At 36.8% G+C, this 17699-nt stretch overlaps 1 protein-coding gene across 2 annotated transcripts; it reads right to left on the bottom strand.

Moving 5' to 3' along the window:
• Window positions 1-699: 699 nt before the first annotated feature.
• On the bottom strand, window positions 700-17288 carry LOC129266760 (NXPE family member 3-like). Of its 2 annotated transcripts, none has more exons than XM_064103674.1 (5): window positions 17134-17288; window positions 15403-15863; window positions 14313-14485; window positions 11984-12042; window positions 700-4585 (listed from the first exon to the last, which is right to left on the bottom strand). In XM_064103674.1, the coding sequence occupies exons 2-5, from the start codon at window positions 15838-15840 to the stop codon at window positions 3777-3779; spliced, it is 1479 nt and encodes a 492-aa protein (XP_063959744.1). In that variant the 5' UTR covers window positions 15841-15863; window positions 17134-17288; the 3' UTR covers window positions 700-3776. The 2 variants fall into 2 exon arrangements, with proteins under 2 accessions (XP_063959744.1, XP_063959743.1); XM_064103673.1 differs by having other exon boundaries at window positions 15403-15873; window positions 17134-17282.
• Window positions 17289-17699: the final 411 nt, after the last annotated feature.

Raw genomic sequence — 17699 nt, 5'->3', positions numbered from 1 at the left:
GGCTGATGGTTTTATTTCTTGATTGATTTGATGGTTTATTTATTGATTGGTTAATTGATGGGTTGATTTATTGGTTCACCCTGAAGAAAAGTTTGTTGTGAAAAAAAGCAAAACAAAATTGATGAAGGTTTGAGGATAAGTCATAAAATATTAAGAAAGTTATTAGAATTCCAAGTTTTGGATTTTGCGACGTCATAAACGAGCAGCTGCCCCGTATGTTATGTAATATAAAATACGCGGGGTCTGAAATTGTTTGTATGTTGATACTGAAGGTACAGTTAAACCATATTTTCAATTTTCTGGGGAAACGACATTCCATTGATTTTTTTTTTACCATACGACATGTAGGAGAGCTGATCGCAAATGACGTTACATATCAAAAAAGTTAAAATTTTAATGATTTTGTTATGCTTTGATGAATTTTATCAAATCCTCGGCAATATTTTTAAATATTTCTTTCTGCTATTTTTACAATAAACTTTTTGTCAGGGTGAAATTCTCCTTCAATTGATTAATCGGTATGTGTATTGGTTAATGAATTTGTTGATTAATTCATTGGTTGTTTGATTCAGTAATAGGTTTGTTAATTGGCTAACTGATTGATTTGTTAACTTTTGACTAGTTGATATATTAGTTGAACAAAAACAACATTTTTTTTACCATGCTAAAGTAGAATTAATACCTCTTAAAATACAGTGATTCATTTTTTACAAATAAAATATAGATTTTTAATTCCTTCAACCATTAAAAAAACATCCAATTCATATTTCATGGGCACATTAAACTTATTGCAATATATTTTTTACGACAAAGATACAGTAATATAATTTCATATCGTGCCATGAATTTTAGAGCTAGCTGTTCCAAGGCACATTTTAAACTGGCTTTAGCTAGAGCTGCTGCTTCCAAGCGCTCAGTGCAATCCTACCGGATATCCGATCACCTCACCGTGGTCAAGTTCAGCACAAAGAGGATAAATCATTAAACATATTGGTCCATATTCTGAAGTCCGGTTTATCTTAGACCATGGTCTAACTCTGTGCTAAAATTATCGGAAGCCAAAAGTGTCAAAATTTTTATAAGTTGTCTGTTTCTTATGTTTACTGTGCTCTTTCCTGATTCATCGATGGTTAAGACAATCATCTATTCATACTTCCTAGAAAATTATGAATGATTTGAGAGCCAAATGAGCTGAAATATGATATCTCTACCGTTGGTGATTTATGTAACAATTGGCTATCCATACTTAAACCACAAATTTAAACCTGAGTTTAAGTTAAACCCGACTTCAGAATGCGGGCCATTGACCCTATTCTGAAATTGGGTTTAATTCAAACTCTGGTTTAAAGTTGGGGTGTAACTATTGATAGCCAACTGTAAAAGCTATATCTCTAAACGGGACAAGTTCAATTTATCAGTACATTATTCTAACACTTAAATCCTTCATAACTGATGTGGGAATAATTACTTTAAAAAAATATTCATCTGTAAGGCATGAAGAAAGAACCAAGTGAATATAGAAATATGTAAATGCAATTTCGAAATATCTGACTTCCCATAACTTTCATACAGAGTAAGGCAAGGGCCTGAGTTAATCTGGACTGGAGAATGCGGGCCATTAAAAATATAAATATGAAGAACTATATACATACATAAAAATATAAATAAAACCATCATGGTGTAAAGTTTCATGGGCTCGAATGCTATGTGTTAATTCCCTTCAGCAAGGAATTTATTCTTATTGTGCTGCACTCGACCCAGGTGGGACTACATGGTAGGATTCTTAATAAGCGGCTATATGGTCAGCAACAGCCGGAGTAATAATTATTTTTAACATGACCGAGACAAGTGCGCTACAAACCGAACTTGAAATCCATACGGCTGAAAGACATGAACAACTCACTACACTTTTTTTAATATTGGAATGTTAGACGATATTCGAGTATACTTTACCACATCCTTCAGACGCGTTTTGACGAAAGAATAGATTTTTTTTATCTTGATTTGTAAAAGATGCAAATGAGGTAAAACCAAACCCAACATCAACACCAACAAAAAAAAAGAGAAAATACAAATGTGAAATGATCGTCATTGGCCTACTCTTAAATCAAGGCCCCGTCTTACAATGAGTTATGATTGATGCGAGCATCTTAAACTATATCGAAATCCAACAGTGTCATATTTTTTCCAAGAAATTTACGTGATGTCCTTTGTAAACACAGACAAATAAACTGAATTTTCAAGAAAACAATGAGTGTATGATTACAAATCAAATCTAAAAAGATTTTGAACAAACATGCATTTTATATGTTGCTGGCTAAGACGGAGTCCTGATCATTTTAAGAATGCGAATCGCATCTTCCACTATGTGTAGCCTACACACTACAAATACACACAGTATAGAGGCGTCCCGTCAACAGTGTACAACTATCTTCACAGTTTACATTTGAACATTTTCGCAATGTTAACCACATCTTTGCGATCACGTAGTCTACTATGTGAACATGTTTTGGACACTGTGAGCAAATTGTGTGACACTGTGTTTTGTTTCAAGCAGAAGAATATTCATTAGAATCATGATATTACAACTATACATATTTAGGCCAAACATTAATGAACCAACGGTAGATCCATGAGGAACACCTATTTTAAAATACTAGACTGTCAATCTCAAAATATTATGAATTGACACACGTACATGATCATGATGAATATTCCAACAATAAGTCCATTTCCATGTTCATTTCCAAACAGATTTTATCGTGAGGTACTTCACACCGATTTCTTTTAAAGATCCCCAAAGGTACCAGCTCTTTGGTGTATGCTATCATCGCATAATCAATGACCCAAAAACTTTGATATTGGAACGAATATATATACTTAACGTCTTTCTATATCTAATAAAGAAACAATCTCGTTTGGTTTAAAGGCCCTACTTGATGTGTTTGACTGAGTGGTGGAAATTTGATTACTAAAAGGTGCAACTTTTCGCCTTTTAATGTGCGTAATACTTGACAACTCCATAGTGTGCTTATAGTAGGCCTATCGCTAAGTGAATTGAATTTGAATTTAATTTTATGACCAAATATCACTGTCAGGTACAATTACAAGGAATAGTACATCACATTTAAACAAAGCATTTGGTAATTGGAGCTAACATAATAGCAAGATGCTAATCGAGGTTAGCCCCAAATAATGTCATTATCATAGTTCAAACAATAATTTTAACTAAATCCAATAATGTACATCAAATTCAGTACTAATTCTACTTAATTGCACCCTTAAAGGTGAACAAATTATAAGCATAATTGCACTCACATTGTGTTCCACGCCGTGAACACACTTATAGGGACACTGTTTATTTCCTGAGTAGTCACATCAACAAAACATACCTCAGACCGATGAGAGTTATTACCCTACTGGAAATAACACAGTGTCCTACGATATGTGCCACAGTGTGTTCACACTGTGAAATCAACTTCATACTGTTAAATTTGAGTGGTTTTGTGAATCGCATATAATAGGCATATTCACATAGTCGACTATGTGAACAGTCTCACTGTTATATCTTCACGCTGCATGTCGAATTTGAGCATTTTATCAGTATGAAAAATATTCTCACATCGTCCACTATGTAAACACACTGTAATCACACTGTGTGGCACTTTGTTATTTCCAGTACTGAGGGTATTTCCAATGAAATCTATCGATCGGTAATTTGGAGTTGGTTTGGTTGGCGTGACTGAAACATAGCAAACTCCTAAATATTACGTTGGTTATGACGCGACTGGGCAAATATATGAAAGGAAGTTATTCATAAGATTGACGACTACTTTCTGGTTCGGATGAACATTGTCTTTGAAGTTCTGAGCAATGGTCATATCCCAAGAGTCGATGAAAGCCAACTCGGGGGCATCCTTCAAGAGCGCCCTCATCGTTTGGTCCAACGTCCTAATATACCACTCACTGTTCTGCAACACATGAAACGTGGTTTCATGCTCACGGGTGTTTGCGCTCTTAAAGATCACAAGTGTCTGAGGACTTCTCATGTGAAGCCTCTGAACTGCTGCTTTAATATCCCTCATTCTTTCTTCATACATCTCCAAAGGATAAGTCGTATAATGTGTTCCAACACAAATCAATACGACTGTTCTTGAATCTACAGTGAGATCATCTAATTCGTTGATAATATAGTTGATGGTATCCTTGCGAAGGAAAAACGACGGACGGGCAGGGTGACCATGAAATTTGAAATTAATGGAAATATTAAATTTGGTACTTCTAGAATGCAGTGGTCCAGCAATAGATTGACTTTTATCCTTTGGCGGCTCCGCTTTAATTTCAGGTTTATATCTACTGGCAAGCTCAATGTATAGTTGCCTGGAAGTGGAGTCACCAAAAATATGAGCTGCTCTGTTCTGCAGACATTGTAAGACTTCGGGCTTGGTAAACCGACGGAATTTGCATTGATCTGAGAACCAGATGTCCTTGGCGTAGAAGCCTGAAGGAGTAGGGTTGTGTAGATGTTGTCCTGGTTTACAGGATGGTAAGGAATCTTGATAGGCAAAGACGCTCTTCTTCCAACCTGTAGAATTTAAGAAGGGAAGTGAAAGATGAAAAGACTCCGTCGCTCTCCTACATGCCATAATATAATGGAATAGTCTGGACAATCCTCTTCATTTTCCAAATTGAATTAAAAAGATCAAATATGTACTAAGTAATTTTCCAATCTCCCTCGGAAATATCAACCTGGATCTCAGCTAAACAATTGTCACCTTCAACTATATAATTATAATGGTGGAGCTTCACTTTATAACCTTCAACATTAGTCATTCTTGCCAGAGTTACACCAAAACCTAATTCTCCCGAATAAATTCGGTCCGATTCTAGCCGAATTCGGCCAATTTCGGATGCTTTAGGAAGAACAGAATACTCCCGAAAGCGCCCGAATACGTGTTTTTGGATGGATTCGCAGCTGATTCGGTTCCGGTGTAACTAGGCCTTAAACCATTACCTACTGGATTCGGATAGCCCCTGTGCAAAGCTATTGAGAATTACATAATTAAGTAGACAACGGGTTAAGTAAAGTTTATAGCCATAATCATTTTCTATAGCTGAAAATTGGGAAGCCAAAAATATGTCAATTTTATTTACTAATTGTGACTCATTCTTACTGTGCACAATTTCCATGCTTTAATGATGAAGAAAACCATTTTCCGAACTCCTACGAATGATTTTAGTGTCAAATGAGCTGATAACCTTAACATGTGGGCCTATACTGTTTTTAAGAGAGCTTTATCATAACTGGCTTTAACCCAGAATTTAAATTAAACTCGAATTCAGAGTCCTATCTGCCTACGGGACTATGTGTTTATCTCCAATATGTTTTTGTCGGGCTATTTTGGGATATATGTTTTGGGGCATACTAGTTATATCTTAATACATATTGTAAATGGATCCAAGGGATGTATGTCAAACAAAGTTTAATCTTCTACCTGAAAGATATTTTTGAGTTCCATGGACAATAGTTATGTAGGGGAGACCGGGGACAATTGTAACAAAACTGACTAAATTTGTATTATCACCTTTAATTTCATTTTTCATTTTCATTTCGTTTATTTCCATTTTCAACAATTACAGTTTATTTTGTACATTTTAACATATAAATAACAAAACATATTTCAAGTATTCCTGTACAAAAATTATATTCAAGATTATTACATATCATGTTGGAAATGGAGGAGGCTACTAAAAAGCGGAGCTTGTAGAGTGCAGCCTCCTAATAGATATTCTTGTAGTTGCATAGCATATAAAAATCAAAATAACAACTTGAGCATGAACCAGTTAAATTAAAAGGAAATAGGGGAAATTAAAATAGAAAAGGAAATAAGAAAAAGAGAGATTAAAGGTCTCCAGAATCCAGCCCCAGCACTCACAGACATGACAGATGGACCTCGTTGATCAACAGGAAAACGAAAGAGATGGAAAAGCGTACGTGACATGATAAAGCTAGATACCTGCTCAAACCTAAACAAAACGAAAGATTCATATGCTGGCTTGGCATATGAATAGGTTTGGGTTAAGTTATACAATAATTGTAAGCTATTATTTGAAAACAAGAGGTCAATAGTTACAACTGCCCCACAACACGGGGTAATTATATTCTTACAACTGTTACAATTACACATGGAATTGTAACAGTTAGTTTTCTTTATCAAGGTTTTTTTTTCATTTGACAGATGCATCAATTTTGATATTTAATTTTCAACAGCATTAGCCCTGTGAATGATAATACTTGACAATGCTTGACTCATTTATATAAAAATTTTCCACTTGCTACTATTATGGGGAACGTTATACCCTTTTTTAAAAGGTTGTTGTGGCTTCACCCTATAGATGTATCATTTCTATTTTGGTTCTGTATCTACTATAAATAATTAGTATGTACCTACCCAGCATATCTTGAAATGGACGACTGTGGTAAAGCACTATACATTGTGCTTTTAAACTTTAATGTTTTCTCTTCCTAATAAAGTGATTTTATTTTTGAAAGATTGGGAAACGAAAGCTTTGTCTAAAACAAAGCAAAATATGCCACTTTTTCGGACAGAATCGATATTTCTTTACCTTAATGACAAACTTACCAAATCCGCAATTACTGTTTTATTCAGATATCATTTGTATGAAAGACATGCTCCCTTTTTCAATACCCTCCCTTTAATTTTCCATCTCTTTATATACTGGGTAATCAATGCCTAACATACGGGTATAAGGTATTTTTATAACGTGATTGTATATATACTGAACTATTACCCCGTACAAATGCATGTAATTCAGCCTTTTGCTGCGAGTTTGATTTTATTGTAATAAATATAATCATATCTATTGGAAATATATATGAAAAATTATTATTTCTCATGTCTGAGCTTATAGAAAAGGCTCCCATTTTCTTTGTAAACAAAGCATTATGATTGACAAAACGTTCTCATGTTTTATCGATGAGGCTACCCCTGCGCTGTGCTTTTATTTCTAATTAGCCTATACTCAGATTACAATTTTTATATTAGAAGAACCTACATTAGTATTCTCTCCTCGTATATGAAAAACTGAAAAAACACCAAAACACTTAGGGTTCTGATTACAATTAAACAAATGATATACAAACTTTATTATGCAAAATTCATATATATATGTTCAAAGTTATGTAGACCTTATTTCTAAACTTATACATGTATATGGTAGCCTTGAAGGCTTCCTTCTCTTTGTAAACCGAATAAATGATTGACATCTCGAGTTATGCAATTATATTTTCTTAGCTTTAGTTTTAAATGTTTATAAGAGCCAGGGACAATTGTAACATGGTGTTACATCTGCCCCCGAGGAGGGTGGCCACATTTGGAAATATTTTTTTTTCTATCCTATCATGGGTATTAGTCAAATACAGGCCGAAGAACATATTTTCTAAACATATAAAAATGACCAATATAGCTACATATTTGTCCAGAAGAAAACAATGCCCCCGATCGCGGGTTGCGGGCCGGGCCGAGTTCATTCTCAAACCCGCAGACCGTCATACGAAAAAGGGAGAAGTAACGACGCATAATAAAAACATTAAAAATGAAAATTGAGTTAGGATCATGTGCTTCTTACGTGGCGGATTCTTTTAGAGACGTAGATATTTCCTTTTAAAAAATGCCGGCGTATTTTTGTATTGTGAACAGGACTGAGACAGTTCGACATAATAAATCGAGTTGCTCTTTCAAAGGAGCGCCAGTGCAGCGCAGTCAGAGAAAGGAATGTTTTTCGACTGGGAGAGGGGAGAGAGAGAGGGGGGAGGGGATGTGTTCGGAGAATGTAAACAGAAGCCAGAATACATTGCATAATCATGTCTGGCAAGGAGCGAGTGATAGGCCACGTGGTAGAGAAAGGAATGCTTTATGACTTGGAGTGGGGCGAGTCGAGCCTGTTTCCACGGCAACGCTCGCTGTTTGAGCTCGAGGGATTTGCGGTGCACGGCAGTGAGACAGTTGTTTGCTTATTGGATTACCAAATTAGGTCATGACCTGATAGAGCGTGCCGTCAGGTCAGAGTGTTAGCTGCCCTTTTTTGAAGACATGCTAAGCTGGTCTAGTCTAATTCTGGAAAAAGAGGCCTATATATTTTGGGGTAAAAGTTGGAAACCGGACTATTTCACACAATTCAAATATGCTGAATCTGATAAGATCGGTTCCCAAGCTAATTTCTCATGTTTTGACCACCTAATTTGCAAAAACAAAATGGCTGCCAAATTGACAATTCAGAATATTATTTCGACAATGTTCTTTAATTATATTCGCTTTCACAGACATGAATACTGCAAAATCCTGCATACATACGTGTACCTTTCGGGAAAACTTGTTATTTTTGTTTGTGGCTAATTAATAATGCAAATTTATGCATAATTTGGATCATTATGCTACAATTTGATAATTTTAGCTCAAATAATTACATTTTTGGTACAAATAGCATTTACATCATTATAAATAATTGTACGGCCCTAAAATATTATATCACAGTGAATAATAATGTATTTTATTGTTTTTTGAATTTCTTATGTATTTCGTTGTATTTTGTACCCTTTTGTTTTGTACATGTTTTGTTATGGGATCTGTCAAATTACTGATTATCAATGGCAGAAAATAATTAGCTTCAATGATTTAATTATGTAATCACTTTTTTATTCGCATATATCCATGGGCATAAACAGATGCACCCACTCCCACACCCACATCAGCATACAAAGGTAAACTCCTGCACGGATGACTTTCTCATTTAAAAGCACACTGGTGGAGATCCAACGAATTTCATGAACCTATCTGTATTCAAGCGAATGTCACTTGCTCAATTGCTTATATTTTTATTATAAAATGGTATCTTGAATTATGATATCAATCAATTCATTCATATTTACAATTCTCAGATGATGAATTATTAAATTTGAATCATAACAGTACTGTAATTCTCAACTCCTAATAGTCAATCACTTGCATTTAATATCCTTTGGATTAGTTATGTTCCCGACCAACATAATCTGATCACACATACATGTACATATATTTAGTGTGTTTTTCTTCAGCAAAATGAAGTGAAAACCGTCTGCTGAAAATGAGATGTCCTGTGTTTTTCTCCATTACGCTCATCAAATTGTCCCAATATTGAAAAAATTCTCAGAACTGAAGCCACATATAATCCATCTAATTTCTCATTTTGCCTATCAATTAGACCGTTTTCCGTGTTTTAAAAGCCAGACTGTGATGTTCTAAAGTTCCACAACGAATAAGTCACTGCATATCCTTTTAATAACAATTTTTTATAATTGGACTTCATTAACGGATTACATGTGCATCTCCATAATATATATTTTCCAATGCAGTACTGCACCTGTCCTATCAAGGATTGCCGCTTCATCCAACTTAGAGGCATCCAGCTTCCCCCAGCTTGATATATACACCTTTACCTTCGGGGTGTTGAATGATCATTGTCAGTTATCATCGATTTGGTGTTCCATTGGATGGCTTGATTGATAGGGCAGCCTCATATTATAAAAATCATCTCTAATTGTTGAAATCAAACCAATTTAGTACGAGTATTCTGCGGAGGCAGTTCGTATCGAAGTCATCGTGTTTGTGTTCTTGAGATTAGTCCGATTCTCATGTCACAGATCCATAGAGAAAACCTAAACTTTTGTCTTGAGAGAGAATCTGCTGTCTAACCAGATCTTGTTTCAGGTGTTAAAATGCTCGGAGTGCACCTTTTCAATACCGCAGTGAATTGTGCAATGTATTCTAGGCCATTTATCGAACTTCTAATATTCACACATCTTCATATCTTCAAAAGATAGACTATTTCAAATTGATAACGAAGATATCTTTCAGAGGATGGTGGGTTCCTGGCATGTTTGGCGTTCCTGTAGGTGATTATTAATCCACTTGTTTTGATCGGTATTAAACCCAACAGCATCCAATAGCTTACCCAACTCTGATAGGCTGCATGCGAGTCTGAGATATCACCATCAAAGTCTAGGTCGAGAATTTCTTCGATTGTAGAGCCAGGATTTCTCTTTCTATGAGGAAAGCAGTTGCCTAAGTTATGTTTGACTTGTCAACCAGTTTTGATACCAGTGAACATGTCATTCTTCTTGGGAGACTGACAGTCTGTTTTGGAATTGATGATTCTGCACTCCAATGGCAGGTTTCCTCTTACCTTGCCAACAGAGCTGTATGAAGTTGTATTCATCACTGGCATGCAGTCTCATGTGACTACCCTTTGATATGGAGTTCCTTGGGAGTCTGTCCTTGTCCCTTGTTCATCAAACTGTACACCACTCCTCTTGGCTCTGTAATGTGGCAACATGGTCTAGGTATACACTTCTACGCTGATGACATCCAGCTGTATACCTCACTTTTGATCCAAAAGGTAAATATACAGAGGTTCGTGCAGCTACTGTTGTTGGTGCTGGCATTGAGGATTTGATGTTGGATGAAGGTCAACTTCCTGGAGCTTAACGATAAAAAGCGAAGTATCTTGTTCTGTCATCTCCATATATGCGTTATTATTATGACTAAAACTCCAGTCTTAATAGGTGAGGAAGCTATATATCTCCAGTATGCAAGGCTAGATCTCTTGGCGTAGTCTTTGAGAGAACAATGAGCATGAAGAAACACACATCACATGTCTGCCAATCTGCATATTACCTGCTCCACAGAATTGCTGACATCAGACATGATCTTACATGAGGTGGTGCAGAAAATATCATCCATGACCGGATAACCTCTAGACTGGACTTCTGCAACTGTCTCCATGCTGGTTTACCTTCAACAGGCATCTCTAGCACTTTTTAACCATAGGACACACTGTGAAAATGTGTTCTGTATTGGGCAGTGACTGGGCTGGAAACCTTGTTTTGCCCATGTTTTAACCATGGAGCTAATCTGTGTTTAGCCCCATGTATTTATCATTTCCTCTTCTGTATTCAGTATCGTTCGTCAAAGAATATTCCAAGTCAAAGATTGGATAAAAGCTGTGGTTTTCAGTTATCACTTTGATGGTTGACTTGGGGAAAATGTAGAAATACAAAAACAGAAGGAAATAATATGGAGATATACAAGAAGAAAAAATTGACTGTATCATTATCCTGGTATTTATTTCAATTTTGATTACTTTATAGACGAGGTCCCATAGAATTGAATATTGTAATTATGATTGTTGTGAGTCGCCGTGTCGACCGACCTGGACTGAAAAAACAACATTGCCGATCTTTGCTGGGCAGCCTGGGCTAGCTAGCGCGCGCTGAGCTGCGGCTCCAATCAGAGGAGTTAATTGCGTAATGCTTTCAATTTCGAGATCAGAGCGGACCCATTACTTTTCTACTTAAAAAAAATGTTATTTTGCTGTAGAAAGTTCCACGAACCGCTATATTTGATTACGCTCGAACGAATAGCATGTGGAGCGACAAAATGAGCATGCTCTCTAAAAAAAAGCTGACACTCTTAAAAATGTTAGGCAACATAGTGTCCACACAACAATTGGTTTAAACTTTATCCAATTATGAGTAGTTTAAAACCAATAATGTGTGCTTTGGGTGAAAACTACACAATATTGGTTGAAAACTACCCAGAGTGGGATACATTTTTAACCAATTGCTGTGTGGACAGTATGTTTCCTAACATTTTAAGAGTGTATCCTTGTAGCTTGTTACTGCTAGCAATGGGAGCCTCTGTTACATTTGTCCCCGGTCTTCCCAAACGTGTACTGTCTGTATAATATGCGTAGTAAGGACTATAATGAATACCAAGCGGAATAAAAATGAAACAGAAATGAGATTACCACAAAAGACACATCAATGTGCGAAAACCTATCCTTCATTTATTTATGCCTCTTATAAGCGTATTCATTACTTTTTTTTATAACGATATGACTTTTCATTTCAAGTTGGTGTACTTACTATCAATATCGCCTTTGACATCCAATGGAAGTGGTGGATTTGTTATTGGCAGCTTATATCTAAAAATGAAAAATACGATGAAAATTATTTTCCTTAAGAGATTAAAGATTTAGCATAGATTTGTGTACGCTCGTTTGTGTGTGAGTGAATTTAGTGAGCGTCAAGACAGCTCCTCGAAGTCATTTATAATACGATTTTGCAATCATTATTATTATGACTATTATTATTATTAGTGTTATTATCATAATTGTTATTATTATTTTGAACTGGGTAAATTATGAGCAAACTCGTCCTGTGAACTCTGAGCCCCTACTGGAAATTATATTATAACCGATTAACAAATAATATTCTTCAACCGGTAATATATCCATGGTCACCATGACAGTCACATTTTCTTTTCTTTTCTGAGGGGTTTAGAATAATTTAACTTCATTCTGGTGAGAAAATCTCCGCTCTCTTTCCTTGCCATTTTTTAAAGAAACTAGAACCACCTCTTAGGAAATCGTTCCCAGGCCCCTGAAATTTATAATAACCCGGAACGGCGCCAGAAGAAAGAGTGTGTGTGTGTGGGGGGGGGTACACAGAGTCTTAAATCTTATCTAAATTTCGATTTAAGATTGATTGATTTCCTTTTCAGCTATTTTCAAAATGTAACGAACTAAAAATAACAATATCAAATAAATGACAAGAAACATAAATAGAAGCATACAGAGTAAAATTTTAAAAAATAAGGGTAGATAAAAAGGAAGAATAGTATATAAAAAGAGAGATGTAATTATATAATACCCCTTTGATTGGAATAAAAACCGAAAGAATAATAACAACACATAATGGTTGTATTTTCACCATCAAAATATCAGCACTTCTCGGTTTCTAGGCCTTTTGGTAGCATTTTTTTCGGAACACAATGCGGCGACAGCCCATTTTACACCAGTTGAAAAAAATTAGGAAATTATTTTGTATAAATCGAAATACTGTAGATTAAATTGTGAAAATTATTATTAAGGACAAACATGTTTCTAAAAATTGTGGGTTTTGTTTAAAAAAATAGTTTTAATGAGCGATGTTTCTAGTCAACTTTGCATATGCATTTTGGGCCGGCGTTTATTCACGTCGGATAGATTCAACAGTGTATATGCATATGCATGGGAGTATGGGTTGCGGTGTGTGCTTGACTGTTGTCCATACGCAGTGTGTGCGTGTGTGTGTATGTGTTTTGGTTTTTTTTTGGTTGGGTGGGAGGTGAAACGCCTGTGAGGGTGTGTATGTGTGTGTATTAGTAAAGCTGTTATGTAAAGGTGGGAGCGTCCATGTATGCCTATGTGATCGAAATTTATTTGTGTTCGTGTGTGGGTGTACGAGGGTGGGATTGTGTGTGTCAGGGTGTGTATGTAAGAAAATGAAGGGAATTATGGGCAAGCGGCTTCGATAGATGGGATTTGAAAACTCTTGAATCTGAAAAAAAGGGTAAAGAAATGGGGAGCAGCGGCGGATCCAGGATTTTCAAAAGGGGGGGGGGGAGCGCATTTTCATGAGGAAAAAAAAGGGGAAAAAATGTCTTCACTTTCAAAGGGGGGGGGTGCACACTTCTGTTTTAACGGCATTATTACATTACAAATGTTTTAATGGGCCTCTCAAAAGGGTGGGGCACGGACCGGCTGTGGCCGGGCCTGGATTCGCCAGTGATGGGGAGGGTGCGTTTGCGCGAGAGGAAGGGTTTGAGCTCATAAACGTGAATGGATGTGCGTGGTAAGAATATGACCCCGTTCCATAGGCGGTGGAAGCGGGGGTGGGGGTCCTGTCCCCCCTAAATTTGAGGTGGGGACGGACCCCCCCCCCCTCCTAAAATTTATGTTGTTACCCTTTTTTTTGCTTGTCCATTTTTTTACCTGTGTCCATCCCTAAATTTTAGGTGGACCCCCCTTGAATTTTGGTTGATAACTGTTTTTTTCTTGTCCAATTTTTTACTAAATTTGTTTGCTTCCGTCGCCAATGCCCCGTTCTAATTACCGTCCTAAAACGAGTTTATTGAAAACTGGATTCACGTGAATTGAGAAAGCTCGAAGCGGTCTCTGAAGATATCTTCAGATCGACTTGTTTCGTCAACTGGTTTTGCGTAAGTGCACAACCGTTCTCCAGGAAGTGATCTTTGCACTTTTGAGCGCGCTTAGAATTCCACACACTGTGTGCAGAATATATCAAATATATAAAACAACAACAATAATAATGATAATAATAATAAAAATACACGATTTTTGGAATAGGAGGAGCATTATAAAGTATTACATACACTTTTTAAAACAAAATATTTATAAAATATCAAACTTACACTTTGAAGACTTTTTCCTCTTCTTTGCTTAATGCATTCATGGTGAATTTTTGGGATAGTTTGTTATCTGTTGCGTATCGCTTCCAGTCATCGCATGACAGATTTTTATTGGAGGGCGCTACGCAGAACCATGGATAGCCCGTTCGCCCATCTGTGAAGTTGCACAACGATCTCTGTATTGTACAGGTTTGGGAGAAGGAACGCGAAACATAAAGGTAATGTTGTACGGTATGGGTATGTTCATGGTTACAAGATTTATTACTCCTGACTGTGAATGCTTTTATCCCCCCCCCCCCCAGAAAAAAAAATGATTATAATGATTATTATTATTATTATTAAGTAAATAAATAAATAAATGAAAAAAAAATACATTATGAATAATATTTTGAATGATATTTAGAATATCAAAGTAAACCCTGCATGACTAAAAGTTGGTTTTGATAAAAATCAGAAAAAATAGAGCAATATACTGGTGAAGATTGCATTAAAATCCCTCAACTCAAAGATTAACGTAAGGGGTAACCTTTTTTGTATTTATTTTTATATTATGACGTCATAAACGAGCAGCTCTGATCCATAATCATGTAATGGGATATGAATTATTCAAAGAGCATAAGCCTGTTTTGCATGTTAAAGGTATTCCGTAGTTATTGTTTATCTCACTACATTTCGCCATGTTTAACTATTTAAGGTATTCCAATTATTCGGCTCACTATTTCATGTAATCTTTATTATCATGATTATTATCCTTAGTACCTAATTTAGACCAATCTACTTCAGTTATATAGGCCTATAATTTGATATCCATTAAAAATTAAAAACACCTTTCCTTTTATAATACTCAATTGATTTTGAAGTACATATATATGACATATTCATATAATTTCATACACTCTAAATTGCAAAAGAGCTGAGCTGGTCCCGAATCTCACTCCTCTGAGAGTGAGATGGGGGACCAGTCCCTTTAGAGTGAGATGTACATCTTTTAAGAGTGCATAATAGCTCCTTCTGGAGTGAACAGTGCATATTTTTTATTAGACATTCATGTTTTTAATTAACCTTGAAATCTTGATCAATCTTGATAACTCACATTATTGATTATTTTGGGAATGCACATTGTATCTTCATAGATTTCCGAACCGGAGCTCAGATTTCGCGAGTACCTTCCAGTAAAGATTGTTTTCCCTGGCTCCACGACACGGGTCCTCTGCAGAATCTCAACTGCTTCACTCGGGTGCACCAATGTCACAATCACGCTCACCTTCCCAGGCCATCTCAAGGTCACATCAGCTATATAGGATCCATTTCCCAGGTCATTCGTGACGTCAATGCTCCAGGACGACTTCGTTTCTGGGGTGTAGAGTTTAACCCGGAAGTAATCTCCTCCGTAGCTCTTCGAGGCGTTGTTGATGTCCATTGCTGTGATGAGGATCTTCAGACTATCGTTGACCTGGTAGGAGTCCTTCCGGTCGATGATTCGAGCTGTGGAATATGCGTTGCTCGTGTACGAAGTCATTTTATTTTTCATACTAGTCGATGATAAGTTAGATACTGTATAGTTCTCAATCACAAATAAAAGAGAGAAATATAATTATACATACATATGTATGCGTGTGTTATGTACAACAGCTTTTGGTAAGAAATGGAGAACAATCCGTGACGTAACTTTAATCGATGTTCACCAGAGGTACTCTCCAATTTCTAAAAACTTTGTGAGGCCGAAAATGTATCTTCTAATCGAACCCAGACCACCCCCCCCCCCGCGCTTAGAACGACAACCAGATTTTCAGCTTCTCCATTTTTTTTTTGTTCAGTTGTGCATTATACACATACACACACACCCCCACACACACGGGTTTAAATAATAAACCCAGCTGGGGGAAAAAAAGAGTCCCACAGTGTATTTACAGTATAGATCCACACCACAATGTGAATTAATTTTCACACTCTTAAATTTGAGCATTCAGGTCCCCCTGGCCTACGAATGCAAAACGTATTCATAAAGGACCCAGCGGACAAGCAAAATGTTGCGGTTGGCTTCATCCGTTTTCATCCGCTCCAGAAATGGACAACATTGGCGAAAGATTTGCGAAAACCTAACGGAAAAGAACAGATGTGGGTAGTATAGCGCAGATGTTAAACGGTTGTTCATCGGAAAACTTGCGGAAGAAAACGGAAGAAAGTGGATGACGCTCTGAAGGGGTTACCGGGGGTTTTGAATACTTTATTTACGAGATGCATACGCTTATATAAAATAATAGGCCTACTTTCTCTTTCCGTGCTACTAGCGATGTATAGACGTTCCATGTACCTCATCTTCAGTGGATCCGAGTTACGAGGATGCAGAAAGGACACAGCGGACGTTTAACGGAGGATAACGGAGATGGAACATTTGTTGCTCGTATATGTTGCTGATTTACATCGTACCGGCGGAAAGTTCATACGTTCTATAAAGGCTTGCTCCCACTGGACATACGGACGCAGCGAGAGGATTTAAACGTAAACGAAAGTGTTGTCATCCGCTGGAAAACGTTATGTATCCGTTGTGTACCTTAGCAAACATGTTTCATACATCGCGCATCCGTTTTGTCCAATGTCTGGGGCGGATGAAAACGGATGGAGACACCCCGAAATTTTGCTTGTCCGCATGCGTACTCTTATTTCGAATTCATGAATATTCATATCATGTAGACTTTGGGTCCGGAACTGCGGTGGGAAAAATAATTTCGAGTCCCGGACCGCATTATGCCAGAATTCTTCGTTTAATTTCAATGGACAATTAACTGACGATTAGAGGTATCATCAATTATGTTCACTTTACCTTATACTTAAATGTGGGTGGAACATTTATATGGTTTGGACGAAGCTGACGCTCCGACTGGTAAAACATGGTCATCAAGAAAGCTGCAATGAGTATCACCACTAATAAGTGATGTAGAGTCCTTTTAAATTCCATATATGCAGCACCGTCGCCCTGGAATGACAAAATTATAAAGGTGATTAATTGATATCGTCATTTAAGAGAAAATGCCAGTAACGTTTCTTTTTTGGCCGACCCGACAAATCCATGGTTCAGTCAGATACAAGTCAATGAATCGCAGAACTTTCTAATCGGCAGGCATTAAATCATCCAGGTGGGGTTGAACTCCAGTATCCTGGCCCTGAGCACGCTTAAGACGGTGGTTTTGAGGCTCTCCAAAACCACAATTAAAGGGGGGCTCTGTGCTGAAAATAGAGGGAAATTCCACTAACAAAAGGCTGAAATTCCCTCAAAGTCTGATAACAATTACGATTTTTTTAAAAGCTATATGCAACCCCTCATTAATATACAATAGGGGGATCATGATGTAATGTCTCGACTTTCCTTTTTCTTGTTGTATTACATGA

This window comes from Lytechinus pictus, chromosome 8 (assembly GCF_037042905.1).
Source record: "Lytechinus pictus isolate F3 Inbred chromosome 8, Lp3.0, whole genome shotgun sequence".
NCBI lineage: Eukaryota > Metazoa > Echinodermata > Echinoidea > Temnopleuroida > Toxopneustidae > Lytechinus > Lytechinus pictus.
This window is presented reverse-complemented; position numbering and strand designations above follow the sequence as displayed.

Excerpts from the sequence above, each read along its gene's own strand:
- LOC129266760 (XM_064103673.1), bottom strand. The coding sequence starts at position 17,268 with ATGGAATTTAAAAGGACTCTACATCACTTATTAGTGGTGATACTCATT. Across the intron at positions 14,486-15,402 it reads TTCCCAAAATAATCAATAAT|AGATCGTTGTGCAACTTCAC; the intron begins GTGAGTTATCAA and ends TGTACAATACAG. Across the intron at positions 4,586-11,983 it reads TGTCAAAGGCGATATTGATA|GTTGGAAGAAGAGCGTCTTT; the intron begins GTAAGTACACCA and ends TAAATTCTACAG.